The sequence below is a fragment of the Arachis stenosperma genome, chromosome 10, assembly GCF_014773155.1.
Source record: "Arachis stenosperma cultivar V10309 chromosome 10, arast.V10309.gnm1.PFL2, whole genome shotgun sequence".
In the NCBI taxonomy this organism is placed as follows: domain Eukaryota; kingdom Viridiplantae; phylum Streptophyta; class Magnoliopsida; order Fabales; family Fabaceae; genus Arachis; species Arachis stenosperma.
The window spans coordinates 15387540-15400599 of NC_080386.1; the positions used below are offsets into that span (position 1 = coordinate 15387540).

Sequence of the window (13060 nt, forward strand, 5' to 3'; positions counted from 1 at the left end):
GAAAAATTAAATATGACTTTTATTATTCTGATTTGGTCGATATATAGATGAACATGTGGGAGAATTTTTTAAAATGAGATAAATTAAACCTAAAAATTGATATGTCTAAGTTTTAAAAAAGTTAGAGACTTAAATATATTTTTAAATATTCAAATACTTAAATGTCTATAGATCAAAAAGCCAATGACCTATTTATCTTTTTTTTTCTTTTTATTTTGGATACTAAAGTAATTATAAAAAATGAGAGAAAATAAAATATTAAATTATATATACACTAAAAAAATGTACATTTGATAGTATAAAAAAATTAGTACAAAAATCAAGTAAAAAATATTATTTATATATTAAAATTAACTAATAAAATTAATTATTATATATTTATATATAAATATATAATTTAATTTATTTTTAATATATATTTTATTATAATATATATTTTATATTAATATCTAATTTTAATAACTAATTTTAACATACATTTATCATAATTGTAATTAATTGGACTAACAAAAGTGACCTATAAAAATATGCATGTGAATTCTACTATTTTTCTTCTTCTTTTTCTATACCTACTGTGTCATGTTTATTTTTGTTTATTCTTCTATAGTTCTTCTTTTTTTTTTTTTGTTGTTTTTTGTTCTTTCTTCTTTTGTTTCTTTGCTGATCTTGCTTCTTCTTTTCTTTTGAGAGAAAAAAAAAAGAAAAATAAAAAATAAGAGAAATAGAAAAAAGCAAAAAACTAAGGAAGATAAAGAAGAGAAAAAAATAAAATAGAAAAAATGCAGATTTTTGTGTTTTCACTAACAAATTTTTATATTTTTCATAAAAAATTTAAAAATAAAAAATATAAAAAAATAAATTTCTAAAGTTGAACATAGAAATTTGTGAAATTGCATACATAATGCTTACATAGAATTATGGTTTGATAAATAAAGAAATCCAAAATCTATATGTTCTCTATATGTCTCTTCCAAAATTTGTTTTCATCGGTCAAAGAGAAAAAAAGAAAACCCAACATAAATAACACACTCTTTTTTTTCATCTGAAAATTTTTGTATTTCTTAAAAAATTTTGTTCTTTTAATTAAAAAATAAAAAATAAAAAAATTTAATAGCAGAAAACACAAAATTACAGTAACAAAAAATACAGAAATTTGTGAAGGCAAACACAATATATTTACATAGACAAAATCAAAACACAAAATTTTCAATACAAAACGCTAAAACTTTTCCTACACAAAAACTAAAAAATTTCGTAAATAAAGAAACTCAATTTGATATATGTCCTATATAAACCAACACAAAACTATGCTTTAATAAACACAAAAATCCAAAAATTATGAGTTTTCTTTTTTATGTTTTTTTTTTCAAAATTTATGTGTTTAACGCACTTTTTTTTTTGTTTTATCTTCAAAGAGGAGAAACAAAAAAGAAAAACATAAATAACATTTATGTGATTTCATCTACAAATTTCTATCCTTTTCTTCAAAACTTTTTGTATTTTTTGTAATGTTTGTTACGTTACTATACAAATTTTTTCTCTAAAATTGAAAAAAAAAATACAAAATTTTCAATAACAGACAACACAAAAAATTGTGAAAGCCGGATTATATAAAGAAAATAAACACACAAAAGTTTTTATTTACATAACATAAAAAATTTTATCTACATAAAATATAAATTTTTGCTATACATACACAGAAATTTTGTAAAGAAAAAGAAACTCAACTTATATATATCCTATCTAGATTAAACACAATTATATTTTAATAATAAACACAAAAACCTAATGTTTTTTTTTATGTTTCTCTTCTAAAATTTACATGTTTATTATACAAAATTTATGTGTTTATCGTTAAAAAATATATAAAAAAATTTGTAGATTTTCATCTACAAATTTTTGTATTTTCCTCCAAAATTTCTATGTTTTTTAAAGGTTTGTCATAAAAAAATTTTGTTCTCTAAATTAAAAAATAAAAATACATAAATTTTAGTAACAGAAAATATATACTCTTTAGTAATAGAAAATATACAAATTTGTGAAATTGAACACAAAATAATTACAGACAAAATAAATTCTTAACTACATAACATACAAAATTTGTGTGTTTATTTCTAAATTTTTCTTATTCTTTTGTTTCTTATGTATATTTTCTCTTTCCTTTTTTTATTCATTTCTTTATTCTTCTTACTTTTTCATAATTTTTTAAAAGAAAACAAAAAGAAAGAAAAAAAAAAGGAACAAACAGAATGGAAAGACGTAAGAGAAGAAGATATATCGAACAAACGAAGGAGATGGAGAAGATGAAGAATACCAGCAATTCAATGTGGAGTACGTGAGTAAAAAGCGAAAAAATAAATATGATTAGAAATACTTGATTAAACTTAATTAAAAAATATTATTTGGTCACTCAATATTTTTTCTTTCAGTATAACATAATAAGATGGGTTTACGGTTTTTTTCGCCAGTAATGAATGGTGGAAGAGACAAATATACATGAAGAGTATTAAATTTTTTTTTTTTATGGGATAGATGAAGAGAATTAAATTAATTAATGACATGTATGGAGGAGAGATTAATAATTAAACATTGATTTCAAAGACAAAGGTTCACATATCCGGAATACATTATCAGCTAGCCGGCACCCTTGATACAACTTTTTAGCACTCAAGCAGCAGAATTAATAAGTCAACAATTAGAAAAATATCCACCATAGCTTAGGTCTAATAACAATGAAGAACGTATATATATATATGACATGATATGAGGGTAGGGGCAAAATTAAAGCGTGGAAAATGGTGTCCTAATAATAAAGTGCACATGAAGCATGAGCTATAGCATGACCCTCAAATTTTAATTTGTTCTATCTTGTAATTAGTCTTCAAATATACTATAATATGATACTACCAATAATTGATTGATAAATATCAAGTAGAGCAAGCAGCCGCAGCAGCAGCAGGAGTAGTAGTAGTAGTAGTGGGTTCGCTTTTGGGTGATGAACGGTGGTGATGATGATGATCCTGTTTGTTAGAGGCAGAAGCCACCACCATATTATTATTCTTCCTCTTCTCTTTTCTACCGTCTTGTTTCATTTGCTCCTCTCTACACTCTAAACTGCAAAATGCCGTGTCCCCCCTGCAACCACACATCCACTCCTTTCTGATTAATTTTTCTAATTAATATGATTAATTAACCATATCATATATATATATCCCCATAAGCTAAGTAAAATAGCATGAATTAATTAATTGATATACTATTTCCTATTTTTTATTTAAAGAAACGCAAATAAACAAACCAAAGCAGCTGTCCAGGATATTATTGACAAATAACCAGGAATAATATATGAGAAAGTTTTGGGAGTGAACATTATATATTTAATATTGTAGCCAATATTTAATACAAAAAATATCTGAAATTATTAATAACAAGAATATTTGAAACTCAATTAAAAGAAAATTTTAATCAAAATAGACTAAAATATATGTTATTTAACTCTTACACAACTGAAAAAAAATATATGTTTTAGAATAAAAGAAAAAAAATCATTTAAACATCTCACAAATAAAAAAATTGTCATTTTTCCTTAAAAAAAATATAAAATTCAATTTAACAAAATCTTATTTTTAATAGATTTTATATTAGAATTGTTATAATATTGACTGAAATGGTCCGTTATAGAGTTAATTTTCCAGTATTGCTGATAATATAAAGTCTGAAACTTGTGGATACTAATAGTAACTTAATTGGTGGTATATACATACACATACCTATACATGTAGATGTCTTGAGCAGGTGTCAAAGGAGATTTACAGAGGCCACAAGTCCGAAGAAAGTGAGGAGTATTGTTGTGTTGTATGACATCATCATCATTATCATGATGAGGGATGATTCCATGACCAACATCACCATGATGATGATGATGAAGGTGGAGGATGGTGTTATCATTACTATTGTTGTTATGAGGTGGCATGATCATCATGAATTCCTGATCATCACGGTCTATGTCGATGGCCATACCGCCACTCATGCTGGTGGTTCTCCTTATAACCGTCGCCGCTTGACCACCGCGCTTTCCCACTAACATCTTTCTTCGTTCTTTGCTTGTTTGCTTCTATAGATAGATAGTTCTCTTTGTCTCTCTTTCTTTTGGTGTATAAATTAAAAAAGGTTCATTGGAGAGAGAGAGAGAGAGAGAGAGAGAGAGAGAAGTGAGAGTGTGGAAGGTGATAAAAGAGAGAGTGGTGGGGGGATCAGATCAGAGTGCTCGTGATTTGTGAAGAAGGCTCAAGGGCAAATCTCAGCCGTTGGTTGCGGGGGCCTATAATGTCAACATCATCTTGCCCGCGTCACTCCATTATTTGCTTTCTTTCTTTCACTCAAACCCTGAATAATGGGAGCAATTTATAAGGGCAGATAATTACTCAATGATGTTGAGACCGTTACACCTCAACTCTCTATTTTATGCTTCTTTTACCTCCTATACAGAGTAAATACTGTAAACATATATTATTATTAATTGTTTTTTATAAACAATTATTAATAAAGTACTGAATGAGTAAAGATTGAAAAAAAATTAAACACAGAAAAATGTTAAAATTTCTATTTTGGTTAACAATCAAACATTTCTCTATTGATTTGCTGAAGTCTTGTCTTATAAAAAGAATGGAGGTCTTTTGGCAAGGATTTTGTCCACTATCATGAAACGAATCCGAGACCAGCACTGGTTAAAGGATGAGGTATTTAATTTTTTAAATAGTGATGTTTGGTGAAGAGTGAAAATTATAGTTAATTTTTGAAAGAAATGTGGATTGTGTTATAAAATAACTAAATAAATAAACGAGGAAAATGTAACAAATAAAATAAAGAAATATAATTAGAGAAAGAGAAAGAGAGAATCGTATGCTTTTGTGTGTATAATCAACGGATGCTTAACCTCCTATTTATACATGTACAAGAGTCCTCTTTTTCCTCTTTTATTAAATGTAATTACCTTGATAATATGGCACTTTACTATAGGAAAGTTAAGTCATCCAAGTCATACGTGGTCAATGGTCATCCATATCCTTATCACAATACTCCCCCTTGGATGACCATTTAGGATTATTGCCTCATTAAAACCTTATTAAAGAAAAACCCAATGGGAAAAAATCTTAGTGAAGGAAAAAGAGTACAATATCCTTTAGTGACGAGGACTGCCTCATTAAAAACTTTGTCAAGAAAAACCCAATGGGAAAAAAACCTGACCAAGGGAAAAAGAGTACGGTCTCCCCCTCTTGTCGACATCATTTAATGTCTCGGAATCGGCGCATCCCAATCTCATGTACCAATCTTTCAAAGGAGGATTTTGGGAGTGACTTTGTGAATAAATCTGTCAGATTGTCACTTAAGCGAATCTGTTGGACATCAATTGTCCCTTGATTTTGAAGATCATGAGTGAAGAAGAATTTGGGAGAAATATGCTTTGTTCTATCACTTTTGATATATCCGCTTTTAAGTTGAGCAATACATGCTGTTTTATCTTTAAACAGGACAGTTGGAGCTATCTTCTGATCAATCAGTCCACATGATGACAGAATATATTGAATCACACTCCTGAGCCAAAAACACTTGCGACTTACTTCATGTATCGCTAGTATTTCAGCATGATTAGAGGAGGTTGCTGCTATCGCCTGTTTCGTGGACCTCCATGATATAGTTGTACCACCATATGTGAATATGTATCCTGTTTGAGATCTCCCTTTATGTGGATCAGACAAATATCCAGCATCTGCATAGCCAACTAATTGTGACTTGGATCCATAGGGATAAAACAATCCCATATCAACCGTTCCATGAAGATATAAAAAAATCTGTTTGATTCCACTCCAATGTCTTCTGGTTGGAGAGGAACTATATCTTGCTAGTAAATTCACCGCGAATGATATGTCAGGTCGCGTATTATTGGCAAGATACATTAGTGCTCCAATGGCACTAAGATATGGTACTTCAGGACCAAGGATATCTTCATTCTCTTCTTTAGGACGGAATTGATCCTTTTCCATATCCAAAGATCTTACGATCATTGGGGTACTCAAAGGATGTGATTTATCCATATAAAATCTTTTCAAGATCTTCTCTGTGTATGTCGCTTGATGAATAAACATCCCATTTTTTGTATGCTCGATCTGCAGGCCGAGACAAAATTTAGTCCTTCCAAGATCTTTCATCTCAAACTCTTCTTTCAGAGTGTTTATAATTGTTGGAATCTCTTCAGGAGTCCCAATGATATTTAAATCATCAACATACACAGCAATTATAATAAATCCAGATGCGGTTTTCTTTATGAAAACACATGGACAGATATCATCATTCTTGAATCCATTTTTGGCCAGATACTCAGTAAGACGATTATACCACATTCGTCCATATTGCTTTAGACCATATAAATATCTTTGCAATTTTACTGAGTATAACCCTTGCGAATATTCACTGGATGGTTTAGATATCTTTAGTCCTTCAGGGACTTTCATATAGATATCCCGATCTAATGAGCCGTACAAATAGGCTGTTACCACATCCATTAAATGCATATGCAGTTTATGATATGCAGATAAACTGACCAAATAACGCAATGTTATCGCATCCACTACAGGAGAATACGTTTCTTCATAATCTATACCTGGCCTTTGTGAAAAACCTTGTGCCATAAGCCGGACTTTGTAGCGCACAACTTCATTTTTCTCATTTCGTTTTCTCACAAATACCCATCGGTATCCAACAGGTTTTACATCTTCATGTGTACGGACTACAGGTCCAAAGACTTCACGTTTTGCAAGTGAGTCTAATTCAGCCTTCATGGCTTCTTTCTATTTTGGCCAATCATTCCTTTGTCGACATTCTTCGACTGATCTTGGCTCAAGATCCTTACTTTCATGCATGATATTTAATGCCACATTATATGCAAATATCTCATTGACAATTGTCTTATTTCGGTCCCATTTCTCTCCTGTAAAGACATAATTTATCGAGATCTCATCATTTTCACAATTTTCAGGTACCTGAATGTCTTCTGGCGTCAAAACTATATCAGAATTTTGGACAACTACAGGTGTCTCTACAATGTCTTTTTCAACAGGAATAATATTTACCTCTTTTCTCTTTCGAGGATTTTTATCTTTGGAACCGACAGGCCTACCACGCTTTTGGCGTGTATTTGCTTCAGTGGCTATTTGCCCTACTGGGACATCAATTCGAATTGGGGCATTTTTCGCCCTGCCACGCTTCTGGCGTGAAGTTGCTTCAGTGGCTACTTGTCTTACTGGGACATCAATTCGAATTTGGACATTTTCCCGCTGGTATATAAGATTTCGTTATCCTCTTTGTATCAGAAAATGCATCAGGCAATTCATTTGCTATTCTTTGCAAATGTATAATCTTTTGAACTTCAAGTTCACATTGCCCAATCGAGGATCTAAATGCATCAACGATGATGCATTCCAATTAAGTTCTTTTTTAGGAAACTTATTCTCTCCCTCTAATGTTGGAAATTTTGATTCATCAAAATGACAATCTGCAAACCGGGCTTTAAATACATCTTCCGTTTGTATCTCAAGATACCTTACTATAGAGGGAGAATCATATCCAACATATATCCCCAACTTTCTTTGGGGTCCCATTTTGGTGCGATTAGGTGGTGCAATGGGAACATATATCGCACACCCAAACATTTGGCTGCTGGCCAAAAGTTAATTGCATAGGAGAGAACTTATGATAACTCGTTGGCCTCAAACGAATAAGTACTGCGGCATGTAAAATAGCATGCCCCCAAACCGAAGTTGGGAGATTTGTTCTCATAAGTAAGGGTCTAGCAATCAATTGGAGACGCTTAATAAGTGATTCTGCTAACCCATTTTGTGTGTGAACATAAGCTACTAGATGTTCAACACTTATTCCATTAGCCATACAATAAGCATCAAAAGCTTGGGAAGTAAATTCACCAGCATTATCAAGACAAATTGCTTTGATTGGATTTTCTGGAAATTGTGCTTTTAATCGAATGATTTGAGCCAGTAATCTCGCAAATGCCAGGTTGCGAGAAGATAATAAGCACACATGTGACCATCTCGAAGATACGTCTATCAGGACCATAAAATATCTAAAAGATCCACATAGTGGATGAATAGGTCCACATATATCACCTTGAATCCTTTCTAGAAATTCAGGAGACTCAAATCCAATCTTTACTGGTAATGGCCTTAAAATTAACTTCCCTTGAGAACATGCAGCACAACAAAATTCACTAGTTTTAAGAATCTTCTGGTTCTTTAGTGAATGTCCATGGGAGTTTTCAATAATTCTCCTCATCATGGTTGTTCCCGGATGACCCAATCGGTCGTGCCAAGTTATGAATTCATTTGGGCTAGTAAACTTCTGGTTTACAATGGCATGTGATTCAATTGCACTAATCTTGGTATAATACAACTCAGATGAAAGTGAGGGCAACTTTTCTAATATAACTTTCTTATTTGAATCATGAGTTGTGATACATAAGTACTCATGATTTTCCTCTTTCATAGTCTCAATATGATATCCATTTCGGCGAATATCTTTAAAGCGCAACAAGTTTCTTCGAGACTTGGTAGACAATAGTGCATTATTTATTATAAATTTTGTTCCTCCAGGAAACAAAATTATAGCTCTTCCGGAGCCTTCTATCACATTGCCTGAGCCAATAATAGTATTAACATATTCTACTTTTGGCACAAGATGGGTAAAATATATATCACTTTTAAGAATAGTGTGCGAACTTGCACTATCCGCAAGGCAAATATCTTCAGAATATGTTCTTGCCATTTTTCTTCAAAAAAATAAATGATAATAATAATAAAATGAGTAGAAGTACATACACAGTAAAATTATTCACATGAATACTTAACAAACACATACATATATCAAACTATTCCATCGTTGATCAAGTAGCCAAAATTTCCTTCAGAATCCTCAAAGAAATTAGATACATCATAATAAGTGGTGGAATTTTCATCATTTGAAACAAAATTTGTTTCCTTTCTTTTGTCATCCCTTTTCAAGGATGCTTTATAAAGATCAACTAGGTGCCTTGGGATACGACAGGTACGTGACCAATGGCCCTTTCCACCACAACGGAAGCATTTATCCTCAATTGATTTACTTTGCTCATTGTTTCTTTCTTTATCCCACTTCTGGTGAGATCCTCTTTTGTGAACATAATTCATTTTCCTTCCACAATTTTTCTTGTTATTAAAATCTTGCCATTTACCTCTTCTAGGGTTATAATTTGCCCCATTTGCTTCAGAAAATGGGGCAGCGCCAGCTGGGCGCGCTTTATGATTTCTTAAGAGTCATTCATTGTTGCGTTCAGCAACAAAAAAGCAAGAAATTAACTCAGAATATTTTTAAATTCCATTTCTCGATACTGCTGCTACAGGAGCACATTCGAGACATAGAAGGTCAAGAAAATTTTCTCTAACATATCGAGCTTGAGGAAGTATCACCGTCTTTCGATGATTGTACCTTTCTTCAAGGTCTTTCGACAGATCTGCAGGATCTCTTAATGTATGATATTCATTTTTCAATCATACTTCAAGATGACGACGAAGGAAAATCATAGCTTTGGCTTTATCCTTCTGGGATTATTTTCAGCCTTAATGGTATCTCCAAGATCCATTGAATCAATATGGATTTTAACATCTAGTATCCGTGATAAATAATTATTTCCAAATATATTAAGAGCATTGAATTCAAGATGAAAGAGCTTCAACATAATGAAAATTTGTTACCTGAAGTCTTCCTAAAATTTCGTGCTGATAACGTGTTATAAAATAACTAAATAAATAAATGAAGAAGAGGTAACAAATAAAATAAAGAAATATAATTAGAGAAAGAGAAAGAGAGAATGGTGTGCTTTTGTGTGTATAATCAACGGAGGCTTAACCTCCTATTTATACATGTACAAGAGTCCTCTTTTTTTTTTCTTTCATTAAATGTAATTACCTTGGTAATATGGCACTTCACTATAGGAAAGTTAAGCCATCCAAATCATACGTGGTCAATGGTCATCCATATCCTTATCACAACACATTGCATATGATATCTTTAATTTTTTTTATTGTAAAGAGTGCAATCTTTACTTTTCACCTAACTACTATCTTTACCATAACATTACCCAATTTCGCTTGATATAAGCAACAATCTATTATTTAACAACAAATCTTAAATAAAATTCAGATGTACGAAAGATTAATTCTAATTTCTCAAATTGTAATAGTTTGAAATCACTACAAAATAAATTTGCTGCGATAATCCTATACTTAGTGGCAGTTATTTCAACCGTTGCTGGAAGTTGCTGCTAACCATGTAGCTGCACGGTTGTCAAAATGAGGGATTTAATTTTCACATTAGCTTATATGTATCTATTATTATATACATGGTTAGTGAATCAAAATATTTGTTATATATATTGGCTAATAGTAAGAAAGTTTAGAACAAGCTAATGAAGATAAACCCTAAAATTAATTATAAAATTGTAACACCTTAATTATCTTAAGCCTTACTTCGCATCGTAAAGTAAAAGTTAATCAAAAGTTACGACAATTCTAAAGCTTATACATATTATATAGAAAGAAGTAATATATTCTAGAAGCCCGATGAAGAATACAGCTCAAAAAAGGATTTGAAAAGCGCAAAATGTATACACGAAGTTACAACTTAACGCACAAGATATAAATATAAGATAGAAAAATATGAGAGTATAATAGCATAAAGATCTAGCCATGGCTCGCGGAGTTTAAGTCGGCTAGCTATATACAGACAATACAGAACTCTAAAAGTTAAAAACAGCTTATACAAGTCTCTCTCTCCAAATAAGCCTCTAGGCAAAAGTAAATAGAAAAAGATGAGAGAACTAAGCAAAATAATCAAAAGACTTCAAAACGGAATGGAGATCCTCCGCTCTGTCACCACCAAAGCAATTCACCGAGGTGGGTTGCGACCTGCATCTAAAAAATAACAGCAGAATATGGTATGAGAACCGGAGGTTCTCAGTATGGTAACAGTGCCCAGTGATGTAAGATATAAGACTTCGGGACACCATAGGGAATCCTAGAACTTCATATCTATCACAAGATTCATCTTATAGCATAACTAAACATTAAAGAGTAAATTAAACCTTAACATAATAAATGGGTAATCTAACTAGTGAATTTCTAAACTAACAACTCTCCGTTGTCCCATAGCCTTCACCAACCTATCTTCCATGCGATCCCATCGCCACCACCATCCGAACCTCCTCAATCCCAATAGAAAACACAGATAATATCATTGCAAGTAAAACACAAGTATAGGCATATATGACAAGTAATTCAATTAGGCAATTAGATATGTTATGCAGTTAGGCAAGCAAATTCAAGTCGGTAGAGCAAACAAACAGATAAAAGATGCACATGATGAATGCCGGTTCTATAGGCTGTGATATCACATTGGCAGTTCAACTGTGATGAGCGGATAATTTATACATTTTTCGGCATTATTGTTACATAGTTTTTAGTATGTTTTAATTAGTTTTTAGTATATTTTTATTAGTTTTTAAGCAAAATTCACATTTCTGGACTTTACTATGAGTTTGTGTATTTTTCTGTGATTTCAGGTATTTTCTGGATGAAATTGAGGGACCTGAGCAAAAATCTGATTCAGAGGCTGACAAAGGACTGCTGATGCTGTTGGATTCTGACCTCCCTGCACTTGAAATGGAATTTTGGAGCTACAGAAGTCCAACTGGTGCGCTCTTAATTTTTTTTTGGAAAATAGACATCCAGAGCTTTCCAACAATATATAATAGTTCATACTTTGCCTGAGTTTAGACGACGCAAACTGGCGTTTAACGCCAGCTTTCTGCCATATTCTGGCGTTAAACGCCAGAAACAAGTTGCAAAGCAGAGTCAAACGCCAGAAACAAGTTACAAATAGGCGTTCAACTCCAAGAAAGACCTCTACATGTGAAAGCTTCAATGCTCAGTATTCCGAGTAGGATCCGGGATGGGATGACTGTGACGAGCTTCAAACTCGCGACTGTAGGGCGTGGTGACAGACACAAAAGGATAGTAAATCCTATTTCTACACGATCGAGAACCAACATCTGATTAGCCATGAGGGAAACCGTAGAGGACCATTTTCACTGAGAGGATGGGAAGTAGCCATTGACAACGGTGACACCCTACCTATAGCTTGCCATAGAAAGGAGTATGAAGGATTGGATGAAGACAGTAGGAAAGCAGAGATTCAAAAGGAATGAGGCATCTCCATACACTTATCTTAAATTCCCACCAATGAATTACATAAGTATCTCTATCTTTATTTTATGTTTCATTTATCTTTTAATTATCAAAACTCCATAACCCATTTGAATCCGCCTGACTGAGATTTACAAGGTGACCATAGCTTGCTTCAAGCCGACAATCTCCGTGGGATCGACCCTTACTCACGTAAGGTTTATTACTTGGACAACCCAGTGCACTTGCTGGTTAGTTGTGCGAAGTTGTGAAGAAGAGTGATATTACAATTGTGTGTACCAAGCTATTGGCGCCATTGAGATCACAATTTCGTGCACCAAGTTTTTGGCGCCGTTGCTAGGGATTGTTCGAGTTTCGACAACTGACGGTTCATCTTGTTGCTCAAATTAGGTAATTTTCTTCTTATTTTATTTTCAAAAAGTTTTCAAAAATATTTCCAAATTTTTCTTCTTTTTCATTTTTCTAAAAATAATTTTCGAAAAATCCAAAAAAAAATTTAATAAAATCATAAAATCAAAAATATTTTGTGTTTCTTGTTTGAGTCTAGAGTCAATTTTTAAGTTTGGTGTCAATTGCATTTTTTTATTTTTTCTAAAAAAATTTTGAAAAATTCATGCATTGCATTCTTCATGATCTTCAAGTTGTTCTTGACAAGTCTTCTTGTTTGATTTTCATATTTTCTTGTTTTGTGTCTTTTCTTATTTTTCATGTGCATTTTTGAATTATTAGTATCTAAGCATTAAAAATTTCTA

The 13060-nt window shown here is 32.0% G+C and overlaps 1 protein-coding gene across 1 annotated transcript; it reads right to left on the reverse strand.

Annotated features, from left to right (window-relative positions):
• Positions 1 to 2566: 2566 nt before the first annotated feature.
• On the reverse strand, positions 2567 to 4316 carry LOC130954146 (protein INCREASED RESISTANCE TO MYZUS PERSICAE 1-like). Its single transcript, XM_057880882.1, has 2 exons — positions 3771 to 4316; positions 2567 to 3135 (listed from the first exon to the last, which is right to left on the reverse strand). The coding sequence occupies exons 1-2, from the start codon at positions 4085 to 4087 to the stop codon at positions 2928 to 2930; spliced, it is 525 nt and encodes a 174-aa protein (XP_057736865.1). The 5' UTR covers positions 4088 to 4316; the 3' UTR covers positions 2567 to 2927.
• Positions 4317 to 13060: the final 8744 nt, after the last annotated feature.